The sequence below is a fragment of the Vigna unguiculata genome, chromosome 1 (genome assembly GCF_004118075.2).
Source record: "Vigna unguiculata cultivar IT97K-499-35 chromosome 1, ASM411807v1, whole genome shotgun sequence".
In the NCBI taxonomy this organism is placed as follows: domain Eukaryota; kingdom Viridiplantae; phylum Streptophyta; class Magnoliopsida; order Fabales; family Fabaceae; genus Vigna; species Vigna unguiculata.
Genome location: NC_040279.1, coordinates 36,313,349 through 36,329,671, shown reverse-complemented (window position 1 = coordinate 36,329,671; position 16,323 = coordinate 36,313,349). Strand labels below are relative to the sequence as shown.

General features: G+C 30.8%; 3 protein-coding genes across 3 annotated transcripts; all 3 read left to right on the top strand.

The window, feature by feature from the left end:
* The first annotated feature begins 5,544 nt into the window (after positions 1-5,544).
* On the top strand, positions 5,545-7,895 carry LOC114178188 (cell division cycle 20.2, cofactor of APC complex-like). Its single transcript, XM_028063950.1, has 4 exons — positions 5,545-5,868; positions 5,958-6,239; positions 6,333-6,602; positions 6,986-7,895. Exons 1-4 carry the CDS (start codon positions 5,776-5,778, stop codon positions 7,706-7,708), a joined length of 1,368 nt encoding a protein of 455 aa, XP_027919751.1. The 5' UTR covers positions 5,545-5,775; the 3' UTR covers positions 7,709-7,895.
* A 631-nt stretch (positions 7,896-8,526) lies between these two features.
* Positions 8,527-9,229, top strand: LOC114193734. The gene is made up of 2 exons (XM_028083685.1): positions 8,527-8,838; positions 8,915-9,229. Exons 1-2 carry the CDS (start codon positions 8,673-8,675, stop codon positions 9,166-9,168), a joined length of 420 nt encoding a protein of 139 aa, XP_027939486.1. The 5' UTR covers positions 8,527-8,672; the 3' UTR covers positions 9,169-9,229.
* Positions 9,230-12,540: 3,311 nt separating this feature from the next.
* LOC114195177 lies at positions 12,541-13,461 on the top strand. Its single transcript, XM_028085570.1, has one exon. The coding sequence runs from the start codon at positions 12,810-12,812 to the stop codon at positions 13,344-13,346; it is 537 nt and encodes a 178-aa protein (XP_027941371.1). The 5' UTR covers positions 12,541-12,809; the 3' UTR covers positions 13,347-13,461.
* The last annotated feature ends 2,862 nt before the right edge of the window (positions 13,462-16,323 follow it).

The following is a 16,323-nucleotide window of genomic DNA, read 5'->3' as shown; positions in this document are numbered from 1 at the left end:
CTAAACGAATCACACTGAACCGAACTGCATTGAACCAAACTGAACCGCATGGAACCAAACCTAACCGCATTGAACCAAATCTAACCGCACTGAACCGAATCGGATCGAACCGGACCAAACCGAATCAAATTGAATGGAACCAAACCAAATTGAAACTAACTGAACCGAATTGAACTGAACTTAAATACTCTTTACTTTTGTTGAATTTTAAATCATCTTCAAAAAAAGAGGAGAAAATTTAAGGAAAAATTTTACACTTTCATAATTAATTAATAAAGAGCAAAAGAAGAGTCTATTTGTAAGGTGCGTAAAAAATATTACACCCAAAAGTTTTTCCAGCACCAACATCACAATCGTGAGGTCCCTCTTAAACAATTGAAACATAATATTTTTCCCAAAATTAAATATAACAAGCGTATAAATAATAACATAAACAAATTGTATACTTCCAAGAAAAACAACATTTAAAGGACAAGCTTAAATTGGTTTGTATTCACCTTTAACGAAAATAATTGTTTTGTCAAGGTGAAGAACATAGAGATTGGTAAAAGCATAAATATTTAAGAAAAATATTATAAGACGATGAAAAAAAAAATTGAAATGGGAGTAGTGAAGCATTGAGTATAAAAAAATGAGAAAAATGCAAAAAATATATAAGAGAAAGATAAAATGTTAGTTAGGGTTAAGGTTATAAAAAAGACATCCCAGTTCGGTGGAGTGTGAGGTGTTAGAGTTGTAGTGAAGGTGGTAAGGTGGGATGACGAGAACAAGGCGGTATGACCTTATATAGTAGTGATAAGGATGAGAAGCTCACGATCGTTGTCTCAATGGTGATGATTGAATTAAAAAATGAAGTGTGCACGGTGTTTATGATAATAGGCCATTGAAGAAAAATGAGAAAATAAAATACATAATTCAATTAGTGAACAGTCAACCCAGAGAAGTTTAATTTTTCAAAATAAACGATAAAACAATACCGTTTAGTTTTTATTAATTTTTTTAACTTTAATATTTAATTTTTATTATAAATAATTTAGTTTTTTTTTGTTACTTTAATATAATACAAATAACCATAGTTAAGTTTAGTTAGATTAATTTTTTTCATTTATAGCAATATATAAAGATACACCATCTTTTTGTGTTCACATTTCGTTATTCCAATTTTACGCTTAATTGTTATTTTAAAAACTAATTATTTTATAAATAATTTACTTCTAACCGTTAGCCTAGAAAGCTCTTTTGTCTTCAAATGTTGTTTTAAAAACTTCTCTTATGTACATATTTTATTTTTCTAATTTTACATTTAACAACTATTTTAAAAATTCATTCTATATTCTTTATTGAACAGAATTGAACTGAACCAAATCAAATTCAACCGAACTAAACCGAACCGAATCGAACCAGACCAGACTGAACCAAACCGAATTGAACCGCACTAAACCGAACGAACCGAACCGAACTGAATTGGACCGAACTGAACCAGATCATACCGAACCGAACCGCACTGAACCGAACCGAAATGAATTGAACTGAACCGAACCGGACAAGATTGAACCGAATAAAATGGCATTTAACCAAACTGTATCAGACCAAACCAATCGAACCAGACTGAATCGAACTGCACTAAACCGAACCGAACCGCACTAAACCGAACCGATTGACACTAAACCGAACCTAACCGCATTGAACCAAATTGAACCGCAACGAATCGAACCAAATCAAACCAAACCAAACCGGATCGAACCAAACCAAATTGAACCGAACCAAATTGAAACTAACCAAACCGAATTGAACTAAACATAAATTCTCTTTACTTTTGTTGAATTTTAAAACACCTACAAAAAAAGAGAAGAAAATTTAAGGAAAAATTTTACACTTTCATAATTAATTAACATAGAGCGAAAGAATAATCACTTTGTAATATGCGTAAAAAATGTCACACCCAAAAGTTTTTTCAGCACCAACAACACAATCGTGAGGTCCCTCTTAAACAATTGAAACATAATGTTTTTCCCCAAATTAAATATAGCAAGTGTATAAACAATAACATAAACAAATTGTATACTTTCAATAATAACAACATTCAAAGGACAAGCTTAAAAGTGTTTGTATTCACCTTTCACGGAAATAATTATTTTGTCAAAGTGGAGAACATAGAGTTCCGAAATTGGTAAAAACCTATATATTTAAGAAAAATGTTATAAGACGATGAAAAAAATTATTATTTTTTTTACTTTATTTAATATTTATTATAAATAATCTAGTTTGTTTGTTACTTTAATATAGTACAAATAATCATAGTTAAGTTTAGTTAGACTAATTTTTTTCATCTATAACAATATATAAAGAGGATATCCTCTTTTGTGTCCATATTTTGTTATTCTAATTTTATCCTTAATTATTATTTGAAACACTAATCTATAACCATATATAGAGGATACCCTCTTTTGTGTTCATATTTTGTTATTCCAATTTTATCTTTAATTATTATTTGAAACACTAATTATTTTATAAATAGTTTACTTTTAACCGTTAGCCTAAAAACCTCTTTTGTTTTCAACAGTTGTTTTAAAAACTTCTCTTATGTACATATTTTATTTTTCTAATTTTACATTTAACAACTATTTAATATATAAATGGATATCCTCTTTTGTGTCCATATTTTGTTATTCCAATTTTACCCTTAATTATTATTTGAAACACTAATCTATAACAATATATAAAGAGGATACCCTTTTTTGTGTCCATATTTTGTTATTTCAATTTTACCCTTAATTATTATTTGAAACACTAATTTTATAAATAGTTTACTTTTAACTGTTAGCCTAAAAAGCTCTTTTGTCTTCAAGAGTTGTTTTAAAAACTTCTCTTATGTACATATTTTATTTTTCTAATTTTAAATTTAACAACTATTTTAAAAATTCATTATATATTCTTTATTGAACCGAACTGAACCGAATCGAATTGAACTGAATCGAACCGGACGAGACCAAACCGAACTGAACTTAACAACACTAAACTGACTCGAACTGGATCGGACCAGACCAAACCAAACATAACCACATTGAACCAAACCAAACTGAGTCAAACCTAACCGCACTGAACTGAACCGAACCAGACCAAACCGAATTGAACCGAACTAAACTGAACCTAACCGAACCGAACTGAATCAAATTGAACGGAACTAAAATACTCTTTAGTTTTGCTGAATTTTAAAACACCTTCAAAAAAGGAGGAGGAAATTTAAGGGAAAATTTTACACTTTAATAATTAATTAATATAGAGCAAAATTAGAGTCGCTTTTGTAATATGCGTAAAAAATGTCACATCTAAAAGTTTTTTGAACACCAATACCACAATCGTGAGGTCCCTCTTAAACAATTGAAACATAATATTTTTTCGTTTTTCCTCAAATTAGATATAGCAAGTGTATAAACAATAACATAAACAAATTGTATACTTTCAATAAAAACAACATTCAAAGGACAAGCTTAAATTGGTTTGTATTCACCTTTCACACAAATAACTATTTTGTCACATAGAGTTATGAAATTGATAAAAGCCTAAATATATAAGAAAAATATTATAAGACAATGAAAAAAAAAAGGTGAAATGGGAGTAGTGAAGCAACGAGTATAACAAAATGAGAAAAATGCAAAAGACATATAAGAGAATGATAAAATGTTAATTAGAGTTAAGGTTCAAACAAAAACATGCGAGTTGGGTGGGGTGTGAGGTGTTAGAATTGCAATGACGGTGGTAAGGTGGGATGACGAGAGAAAGACAACATGATCTTATATAGTAGTGACGGAGATGAGAAACTCATGATCATTGTCTCAATGGTGGTGATTGAATTAAAAAATAGAGTGTGCGCGATGTTTAGGATAAGAGGCAATTGAAGAAAAATGAAGAAATAAAATACATAATTCAATTAGTGAGCAATTAACTGATAGAAGTTCAATTTTTTAAAAATAAACGATACAATAATACTGTTTAACTTTCATTATTTTTTTACTTTAATATTTAATTTTTATTATAAATAATTTAGTTTTTTTTAATTTAATATTTAATTTTTTTATAACTTTTATCTTTTTATTTCACATATTTTCACAGTTCAAATTGATGTTGATTTAAAAGTATGAAAAAAAAAGTTCAGACGCATGCATCAATTTTTTTTCTATTAAATTATAATTTTTGTAAATTAAAGTATGAGTTGTACCGTATATATTTAAGTCTGTCAATAAAATAATTTATATACATTGAAAACAAAATCTAAATGTTACATTATTTGAAGGGAATATTGTGTAGACATAGAGAAATATAATTAGTTTTGACTGACTTTTGTGTCCCATTCAATATACAAAGAGGATTTCCGTTTTTGTGTTTATTTTTCGTTTTCCAATTTTATCATTAGTTATTATTTTAAAATTAATTATTTTATAATTAATTTATTTTTAACCGTTTTTTTAAATCTCTTTTATTTTAATAGTTGAAAATATTTTTTTTAACAATTATTCTATTTAATAACTATTTTAAAATTTATTATATATATTTCAGAAGTAAATATTATTGATCTTAATTCAAATTTTTATAAAAATTAAAAAATACGACGCGTTAAAAAATACGAATATACATATGTTATCACGTATGTGTTTTCGTTTGATATTTTTTAAGTCAATAAAATATTTGTTGTATCATGGTGTAATTATAATTTAAGATTCGTGGTTAAAGAGAATGCCTAGTTGCAATAGTATATTTCATTTTATGTGTAATGGGTGTCTTTTTATAAGTGGAGGTAAGAGGCCCCCTTAGAACTCCATATATGATCATGTTGTAAATATACCAATCATGGTTAAGATATTTGCCTGTCTATTACTTTGTTAAATACAGTAAAAAATATATAAAATAAGATTTCGTTTTTTGAACAGATGAAATTAAATAAAGATTTGCTATGAACTCATTAAATATGCCACAGATTTAGAAATATCTAATTGAAAAGCATGAAAAAAAATTATAATAAAATAAGTTTGTTTTAAAAGTTTTGTTGGATGAATTTTATTTATATGATCGATTGTGTTAGCATTCGAGTTTGTTTTAGTTTGTAAATGTTACTATTTTTTTACTTGTGTCTTTAATACCTAAATCATTATAATTTTAACAATGGTTTTTAAAGTTTTTCTTATTAAAAATATTTACGTGTAATGAGAAGAATATGATTTTTTTTAACTTTTTTTATTAGTTAAAATACTTTGAAAATCAAAACATGCATTATTTTTTAAGTTAAATCAAAGAAATTAAAGAGAGTCCAATTTAAAAAAAAAAAGATTTTAGATAATTAGATAATAAAAACAAATTCCAATACTAAAATAATTATAAAACCGAAATGACCAAGTTTCTCTATTAGTAACCCGCGAAAGATGCTGGCGTATCATCCCAGATTTACCCCTATAACAAAACGACGTCAATTTGAGGTGAAGGGTAGTTTCGTCATACCACTTTCAACGGCTACTTTCCGCTATAAAAGGAAACTCATCTTTTTTTTTTTTTTCAAGCATTTACTTCTTCTCCTTCTTTCTACTTCTGCGATTCTTTCGATTCTTTCTCTTTGATCTGAACGCGATTACTCTGAGACTGCAATTTAATTCAACCACCACCACACCACCACCTTCTTCCACCGCTCATCGCCATTCTCATTCTCATTTTCATTGTTTTTCCATTTCATTTCTTATCCCTCTCTATTTACTTGCTTCTCTGTTTTTTGCAGGGTTTCTAACCATGGACACTGGACCGTGGAGTGCTTCCTCCAAGATGAAGTCCAGATACCCCTTCCAGGATCGTCTCTTCCGCACTAAGAATTCTCAAGAAAACGTAAACCCTGCCCTCTTTATTTCATTTTCTCAAAAGCAAAAACCCTTGACTTGATCAATAATTTTTTGTTCACATTTTCTACGAAACAGTTGGACAGGTTTATTCCCAATCGCTCGGCGATGGATTTCGGCTACGCCCACTACATGCTCACGGAGGGTAACAAGAAGGGCAGGGAGAAAGAGAACGATGCGGTGACGTCACCATCTCGAGAAGCATACCAGAAGCAACTCGCCGAGGCTTTCGACATGAATCGCACTCGAATCTTGGCCTTCAAGAACAAGCCTCCGACGCCGGTTGAACTCATTCCCAAGTGCATCCTTTCGCCTCCTCCTCCATCCAAATTCTCTAAGCCCAGGCGTCACATTCCTCAGGTATGTTATTTGAATTCGAAATTCTGCGTGTTTTCTGATCGGACTCTTGAAAATTGAAATTCTGTTGTAACTGTTTGTGAAAATGGCTATCAGAGTTCTGAGAGAACGTTGGATGCTCCTGATATACTCGATGACTTTTATTTGAACCTATTGGACTGGGGTTGCGGCAATGTTCTTAGTATCGCCCTTGGGAACAGTGTGTATATATGGAATGCCGATGATAGCTCCACTGCTGAACTTGTCACTGTGGATGAGGAAGATGGTCCTGTTACAAGTGTTGCCTGGGCTCCCGATGGACGCCATTTAGCCATTGGTTTGAGCAATTTTCATGTCCAGCTCTGGGATTGTCATTCTTCTAGGATGGTAAATTTGATTCCTCTTTAAGCGTTTTTGTGAAATTTTATTTGAATAGGCTAATTGACATCGCAAAGGTTCTTGTGAAAGGTTTTTATAGTGTCGTCTATTCATGGATGGTCAAATAGTTGATAATTGTTTGCTTTTCTGATGGTTATTTGGGTTTAATTTCTACACTAACAATGGCAACCTTTGAGAACTGAAGATGGCGTAGATATGATTGAATGAATGACAGTATAAGTCATTATATTTAAATCAAATTGTAATTACTTCCAAAAAGTCACATATAACAGGGTCTTTGTGTGAAAGTTATACTTCTTGTTTTGTGTTCATATTAAATTGAAAACTTCTATGCATTGTGACGTATTATGGTTTTTATTTTGTGACTGCAGGTAAGAACATTAAGAGGTGGACATCAAGCACGAGTGGGTTCACTATCTTGGAACAATCATATCCTCACAACAGGAGGGATGGATGGTAGAATCGTTAACAATGATGTTAGAGTGAGGTCTCATATTGTTGATTCTTACAGAGGACATCAACAGGAGGTGTGTGGGCTTAAGTGGTCTCCCTCAGGACAACAATTGGCGAGTGGAGGCAATGATAACGTTGTTCACATATGGGACAGGGCTACTGTCTCTTCAAATTCAGCAAACCGTTGGCTTCATAGATTTGAGGAACATAGAGCTGCTGTGAAGGCATTAGCATGGTGCCCATTCCAAGCAAATTTGTTAGCTTCAGGTGGAGGTGTGGGCGATCACTGCATTAAGTTCTGGAACACGCATACAGGAGCGTGCTTGAACTCTGTCAACACAGGCTCACAAGTCTGCGCTCTGCTGTGGAACAAGAATGAGCGTGAGTTGCTTAGCTCTCATGGTTTCACCGAGAACCAGCTCACTCTTTGGAAATATCCTTCAATGCTTAGAATGGGAGAGCTCAAGGGTCATACCTCCAGGGTGTTGTATATGACACAAAGTCCAGATGGGTGTACTGTGGCTTCTGCAGCAGCGGACGAGACTCTCAGATTTTGGAATATTTTTGGAACTCCAGATCCTTCCAAACCAGCGCCGAAAGCCAATACTGAGCCCTTTGCTCATGTCAACCGTATTCGCTGAAGATGCACGTAGAGGTTATAATATAAAATATTTAGCTTTTTAGCATTATCCTGATCATTCTTTTATTTCCTTGTAAATTTATATTGTTAAGAAACAAATGTACATGTATTTGTATGAATGGGTGTTGTTGTATATATTGGTTAGAAATAAATCATAAATAAATAAGTTTGACTGGATTTTTTCATTTTATTTTTTATCTGATCTTTCTTGTTTCTTGTTCTACTTTTACTGTGTTTTTAGAGCCTCAGCACCCGATTTTGGGGTCGTACAACATTGTTAACAGTGAACAATACAGATGGAAAGTAAAAGAAGAAAAAAAGAAGACACATAAATATTGAAAAATGCAGAAGACTATAATATAAATTCGAATGTTAATTTGAGTCTGTTTAAATTTAGTATTGTCTAAATTCACCCATCTTAAAATAATATATCAGAATGGTGGATTCGAAAGACTCCTTTTACATAGAAATTGGTAGATTTAAGATAGAAAAACCCAAAGATAAATACAGCCACCACACTTTGGGTCCAAAATTAGCAAATTGTGAAAGGAACATTCTTCAATTTCACTGTTTAAAGTCTTTCCTAACTTGGCATCAGTGCATTGTTGGATTTTCGTGGTTAAAATAGTTAGCCAAAATTTTTTATTGTGTTGTGCTGTGGAGATCATCCATTCCTACGTAAAGTGCCACCTTTTACATGTTCCATATATAAGTACCAACAACCAAGGTTCACTATATATATATATATATATATATATATATATATATATACACACACACACATATCTTTTCTTCATCATTCTATTCTTTCTTCCTCGTTATCATTTCATTACCTTAACACAAAATTATTCTGCCTATCATTCTCGCCACCAACCAGTATGCATGTTCATTTCTTGGATGACAGTCACAGATGCTTATGTTTACATCCTAAACTTTGACTGTGAAATAACAAAGAGAAAAGAAAGATGGAGAAGTCGATGAGATTAGGGTTGATGGCTGTGGTTGCTGTATCTGGAAGCATGGCCATCTTGGTTCAACAAGTCCATAAACGTATGCTATCTAACTTCATGAAGAAATTTGAGTATCAAATGGGTGGTATCTTATACGCACACGGCCAAAAGAATTTGTGTGGTACCATTTCTTTCAATTTTTAACTACCATTTTCTTTTCCACTTTAGTTCTAAATCCCTTTTATAATGTTTACAAGGCCCTGAGAAACATGAAGCGAATAAGAAGGTGCGAATTTCAAAAGAAGCATTGGAAGACTGGAGTTACGGTAGAGGTGATAGAATGATTACTACAAGAGTAGGACGAATCAAGGCTGAACAATTTTGGGAGATGGAGAATGTTGAGAGGGATGAGCCCAAATTAGAGAAGATGATGCCTACAAACAGGAAAGTTCTTTACAGGGGAATTATGAAATATAGGAATAGCAATATTCATGGGAGACTTCCATTTTAGTTTTTTTCCTTTTCTAGAAAATAACATTTTTTTTCTCTTTGTATGTGTTCTTATGCATAAACCTCCTAACTTTTCTTAATATAACATTCTAAATCGATAGATAGGGACCAATGCGGTCCATCCATCTTGTTCATGATGGTCGGTCTATATGTTTTAGTTTGTCTTGAATTTGGTCTCCAAAAAATAGAAAAATGATTTTTTACTACCAAATTTTGATAACTTTCTCTTACAATCTTAGGTGACATCTTCTAAGTGATTTTCTATTTTTCCATTTTCTCATTCTCAATATTTCAAAACCACTTAGAAGATATCACATTATATTGTAAGAGAAAGTTATCAAAATTTAGTAGTCAAAATATCATTGTCCCAAAAAGTATGCATATTCATTCATAGTGCATAAAAAATGTGGGTTAATTTTTTTCACCCACTTACATAATATTTGGCCTGCGTGTTTATGGTCAACCCGCAATTCACATAAGAAATTATTTATTTTGTAATTTTTTTGTTATAAAATATTAGGCTGATGAATTTTAATAATTTTATTTAATTAAATTGGTAGAAATAATAACTTTCATAAATCCATTTTTTAAGATAAGTAATATTTGTAATTTTATAATTTTTTATTTTGAAGTACAAGTCTATTGAAATTAAACATGATTTTGAATTGGATTGAAACAAGAGGAAAAACACAAATTAATGGATTACTTTTGGATGGACTAAATGAAAATAAGCGAACTACTTTTGATGGGCTGGACAAGATTGTGTTGGTGCTAGTGGATTTTACATATTTAAGTTAATGTTGACTATGATGATCAAATGCGGTTTAACTTGTGGTTGACATGTGTGGATTACGAATTATACAAACAAACCTAAATGAGTCAATGAGTTAACATATTCAGTTCGTCCAACATTCTTTCTTTTAGACATGTGGGACGATAATCTATTCCACATTGTCATATATATATATATATATATATATATATATATATATATATATATATATATATAAATAAAAGTTACTCATTATTTGATGTTTACCACTCTCAAAATAAAAGGATACTATTTGATGATAGGATATTTATTCTCATGATGGCTTATAGAAGGTTACATAATGACTTCTAAAAGGATATGTTTGTATCATCTTAGTTTCTTTAGGTGCTTTCTATGTATAAAAGTGTATGTATATTTGATTTTGTATTTCATGTGTATCTTTTTTTCGCCCCTAACTATCCTATATTTATTCACGTAACTTGATGGAAGAAAGAGTATATATTCACTAGACCATCTAATAATAGACTAAATTATCCTCTCATACATTCATACATAGATACTAGTTTGTGGAATACCATAATAATTTAGTTTTATATATAGAGTCTTATTTTATATTTTGCATTTAATAATTTCTCATTTTCTACTATTATTTAATATAACTGTATTTTTTTTCCCATGTTTTCTCTTGTTTGTATATTTTCTTGTTGTTGTGAACCTAACAAATATGTTGATCAACTCGTATTTTTTTACAATATAAGATTTTAATATACATTTGAAATTCAGCATCATTGACATGTAAAGAGTGGGAGATCAATACAAAAATTAAAGAAACTATGCAGTATAGCATTAGGACAAAAATATTCTAATACTAAAAATGTTTAGTCGATCATCAGCTAAATTTGAAGGGGTCTACGATTTAATCCATATCAAAATTTCTTGTGATATTGTATGATTATTTATATTTTTGTAAATCATCTCAACATATTTATTATTTATGGATTGGTATCCACGTCTTTATATTTTAATTATAATTTGAAGACAGAGAAATGTTTTCACTATTTTTATCATTTGGATGTTAGAGAACTAATAAAATATAGGAAATAACCGTTTTCAGTTTTTAAACCGTAAAAATCAAGAAATGAACTGACAAAATTGCCATCTATCCAAATTTTATGAATTGACCGTTAAATCTGTAATTATCTTAATATTTCAAAATTACAATCAAGGTGTAAGTATTGACGTGGTAATTCGTTTCAAAGCGATCATGTTATAATTATCCTTTAAACTAAAAGTTTAACTCTAATTTTTCTTTTTGCAAGAAAAATTAATCGCATAATTATAATCAATGCGTGAAAAAATCATTCAGTAGGTCCAGTCAATTGGAATTCCTGTCACATCAATTAAAATTAGTTTCATTGACTTCTAGTTTACTATACTTAATTATTTTTATATTCATAAACTAACATTTTGATTAGTGAGAAAAATCATTATAGTGGATAATAAATATAATATTTTTAGTTTAATAATATAAACATGAAAGTTAATATTACAGTACGATGACGGTTGGAATTAGAATAATCAGTAATATATTTTTAATAAATTAATACAATCTTAATTATACTTATCCTATTATATATCACAGCTGTAATTCCGGTCCCATTCTTAATACTTTATTTAAAAGGATTTGAACCTCTGCCCAGAACATCACCAATAAAATAGTCAAAGTATAAGCGAAAATTAATTATATACATATACATATCTTAAATAGTATATAAAAAATTGTACATATATTTGTTATTACTAAGTAAATTATTTAAATTATATAAAACTCAATTATATTTAGTGATATTATTTTAGATGTTAAAAAATTGAATATTAAATATAATAAGTTAACAATGACTCAATAATCCTAATATATAAATTAATAAATATATACCAATACCAATGGTATTAAATATTAATATATAATTAATTTATAATGATACTTTGTTAACTTATGCCAATAAACTGATTGATATACCAAAAGAAAAATGGTCATTGATACTTCAATAACTTATAATTTTATACCGGTACTTCCATTTTTGACATGTAATATTTTAACACAATAATTTATAGTGAGATTTAGATTTATATACAACGTATATTACGCAACTTTTGAACACATTATTTATCTCTGGTATTTAATAAATTTTCTCTTATCATTCCGCGATAAATGATTAAGAATACGATAAGAACAAAATTATAATATTTCGTTGGTATTGTAAAATCAAAATCAAATTGAAAAAGAATACAAAAGGATTATGGAAGTTGAACAAGGAAGAAACAGCTTAAAACATAAAACATATTTGAATTTCATCCTTAAACACAATTAAACTTCTGTTGGAAATATTATTGTAATCTTAAAATGAAGACTTAAACGGAAGTGGAGTTGGATTAAACGTTTAATTCTGTTTAGAAAACAAACTACGGTGGCGGTGGCGACGGAGGCGCGTGGGTGAGGTGGAAAGGAAAATGACGTTATTTGTTAGAGAGACTCCTTCACGTAACACTTAAATATTAACAAAAAGCCCTTTCCAATTTCCAAATTTTATGTCACTCCTTGTAATGCTCCTCACATCACACCCAAATTCTACTCAACCCAAACCCAACCCCGTTCTCATTCTTATTATTTTCCTTATTTCTAGGACTACACACCCGTTCCAACCCAAACACCACCCTTAACACCACTTCAAAACGACCCTACTACCCTAAAACCTCTTCAAGTACTCGCGCTTTTTTCAATCTTCACCCATTCTTCCGACACTGTTCAAGATTCCGCAAGAACCTCATACCCACATCCCATTTTTGCTTAAAGTCTCGATCTTTCGGCCATGTCGAACAGGATGATGCACCGGGCGTCGAACCGGCGCCAGCCCCTGTTGCAGCGGCAGCCCTCGAAGCTGGCGACCAGCGTGGGGGAGGTGGTCGGAGGTACGGCGGCGGAGTGCGTGGCGGTGTGCTGCTGCGTCCCCTGCGGCGTGGCGAATTTCCTGGTGCTCGCAATCTACAAGTTGCCGGCGGCCTTGTGCCGGCGAATGCTGAGGCAACGGCGGCACCGGAAGATTGCCAAGGAAGGGCTGCTGAGACCCACGCGCCGCCACTGCTCGTGCGGGTGCTGCGAGGACGTTACCGGACGGATATTCCCCATGTGCGCCAACGACGCGTTTGACGTCGAACGCCTCCACTCGCCGGAGCCCGACAGTGACGACGACACACTCGCTCTGGAGAAAGAGATGTGGGACCGGTTTTACAACACTGGCTTTTGGAGAAGCTCTTCTAACAGAGAACGGAGAGAACCCTCGCAAACGCAAACGCAGTTGCAATTGCAATTGCAAAATGTTGTTCCCCAACCCAACGTCTTTTCTTGAACCCTCCCTTTACAACAAGTACATACACAACTTGTATGCGCAATTTTTTTTATTCACGTTAATGAGACTGCAACTCTTCCCTTTCGGTTTTTCAAGAATATTTTTCTTTTGTGTATCGCGTTTTCCGGTGGAGCTTTTCAGGTTGTGTGAAAGTTTGTGCCAGGTTTCGTTTGTGTAAAGTATTGTCAACTTTCTGATGATGGTGCCCAAGATTTTCCTCTGCCACTCGGTAATTGTTGCTTCAAATTCCTCATCGAACTTGCGGCGATTGAAATTTATTTCCACTGTTCTTTACAGAAGAACAAGAAAAAATGGATTTCCTACTGTTCTACTGTTCTTTACACACCCTCCTCATTTTTCTTACATTGATTTGCAGAGGTTACGCATTTCAATTTAATCTGTTTAATCATTTGCAAAGACCAAGTTGATGTTTTTATCAGGTTAACTAGTTAAACTACTTTTTATTTAACACCTGAAATCGTGATAGCTAGGGAGAGAAAACATAGAAAGAACAAAAAGAAAGTTTATCAAAGATACGATAGAATAAGAGAACAGAAATAGAGAGGGATATTTTAGCGAGAAGAAATACACGTGTATGATTGTGATTATAGTTTCATGAAGTTTAGAGTTAACTGCAGGAGTGTCTGAGAGGTGAAAAAAATGTGAAGTTTAACCTAGGAAGATGCATGGGAGTTGGCGAAATCTAAATTTTGTTGAGAATTAAATAGCCAGAAAAGGATAGGAGAGAGGTGAAATATTTAACTATTGTAAAATGATTTTTTTTTTAAATTAAATTTTGACAATTTTTACTGTTATTTTTAGGTGATTATTTATTTATTTATATTTTATAATTACTTAAAAGATACATTTTAACAAAAAAAATTATCAAAAATTTAGTAGTAAAAATATTATTTTGATGGACTAATAATAAGTAGATGGAAGGGAGAAAGAAAAAGTGCAGGTGGTGGTTCAGACGCAGGAAATGGGGGTCCGGGCGTGGTAAAGATGGTGGTTATGCCATTTGTCTGGCTTTTAACTTGTCTCCACACATGGATACCACGTTTTGTTTGTATGATTCCAAATCTTGATTTGAAGTATTCTGACACATTATTATTTTGGAGCTGAGATAAGAATAAAGGAAGCATGCAAAGATAGGTGAAGGGTAGATGTTTGTGGAAATGATTCAGAGATTGTTGCCATCCATCTGTACTTGGCTTCGACATTTCCTTCATTCATTCACAATGCCTCTACGTACTCTCTCTAAACTCCTTCACTCCTCAAAACCCTACGGTAAAAAACAACATACAAATACTCTTCTATTAAACTCACTTCTCTCCTTGTTTGCTTCAATCTACATATCATTAAGACTCAAATATATTTTTTCCTTATATTATATTCTTAAAATTAAAATTAGTTTTCTCTTTTTAAATTTTGATCATACGTGAATTAATTATTTATAACTCAATTTTATTCGTTTGTTTTGGAGTTTTAAACATGATTTTTATTCATTTTTAATTAATATTAAAACAGAAATACGTGAAATGATATATACAACACTTAAATATTAAAATGTTATATTATCAAACACGTCAAATCGGGATATTAGATTAGATTAAAATTTCAAAAAAGATTAATTATAATTTTCATTTAAACTCAAGGAAGAAAAAACATATTTAATTCATTTTTAATAAAAATTAAAATTATTTCTCTTTCAAAACTTTATAAAAAAATGTATGAATTTAAATTTTTTAAACAAATTTTGTTAAATTTATTTGACGTTCAAATATATTTTTCAGAATTTTTTCGATTAACACGGAAGCGAAAATGTGTTAAAAGAAACTGAATTCACATATTATTGTAGAATTAAATTAAGGCAAGTCTCATAGAATAATTTTAATTTTCATTAAAAATTAATAGACAAATAACATATTTAACTCTTAAATATATTTTTCATCTTCACAAAATTATAAAAAGTTATATTTATTTTTTAAATCATATCATAAAATATTTTATCTTTGTATTTTACTTTAAGAAAGCCGGGTTAAACTCTATTTTCAACATATATATTTTTTGTTAATTAAGAAATTGTAATTCTAAAATAGTTTTGGATTTCGGTACGTTGTATAATAAAATAAAAAGCTATTTATGCATGCTTTTCTTTTATTTTCTCTTATACACGCATCCGAGTGCAAGGTAAGAATGCTCTGGCAAAACTGTATCTTTGTGTGAACAACAAATCAAAATGTACAAGTGGAAGCTTTCACAACCATTTATTTCTTTTCATGGAGAAAGGGTGAAGATGCAAGTTTAAATACAATTAAATAATTTCAGCTCCAGTTTCATATTTTTAAATTAATATTTTAGCTGATAAAAGTAATTAAATAATTAATCAAAAGAAAGGATAAATAAAAATAATTATTTCTGTAAAATAAATTCAACCAAGTATGAACTAAATTAGTCCGATTCAGACAAATGAACCGAGTGTGTAATCGTTACTAAACTTTAATTGAATTGTATTTTGAATGGAGTACGAGTGTTTGTCGTGTGAATTTATGAATGGATAGTTTACAACTGCTGATGCAATTGGAATTGATATTTTAACAATTCGTGTGTGTAACTCATCCACGCAATCATAAGCAATAAATTTTAAATAATTTATTGGAAAATGATATATTATAATATCACTGGATAATATGTTCTGCCACTACCACAAATATAATAATCATTCAATTAAATGGGAATTTGACCGATTCAATTTTTTTCATAATTATATCACATACGGTCAATATTTCCAAAATTATTTTCTATGAATTGGTGAAGTTAGATTTTATGCAAATAGAATTTACATTAATTGTTGGAGACTTTTTTTTTGGCTTAATTTGATTTTCTTAAAAGTTATACCTCACATGTGAATCCATTGAAAGATTTTTTTTTTCATTGCTAATAATGTTTTATAAGTCTAAAGTTAGCATATTTA

Bases quoted from the DNA above. Each gene is read 5' to 3' on its own strand.
- LOC114178188 (XM_028063950.1), top strand. From the start codon at position 5,776: ATGGACACTGGACCGTGGAGTGCTTCCTCCAAGATGAAGTCCAGATAC. The intron at 5,869-5,957 runs GTAAACCCTGCC...TCTACGAAACAG, and splicing joins CTAAGAATTCTCAAGAAAAC to TTGGACAGGTTTATTCCCAA. The intron at 6,240-6,332 runs GTATGTTATTTG...AATGGCTATCAG, and splicing joins CCAGGCGTCACATTCCTCAG to AGTTCTGAGAGAACGTTGGA.
- LOC114193734 (XM_028083685.1), top strand. From the start codon at position 8,673: ATGGAGAAGTCGATGAGATTAGGGTTGATGGCTGTGGTTGCTGTATCT. The intron at 8,839-8,914 runs GTACCATTTCTT...AATGTTTACAAG, and splicing joins CGGCCAAAAGAATTTGTGTG to GCCCTGAGAAACATGAAGCG.
- LOC114195177 (XM_028085570.1), top strand. From the start codon at position 12,810: ATGTCGAACAGGATGATGCACCGGGCGTCGAACCGGCGCCAGCCCCTG.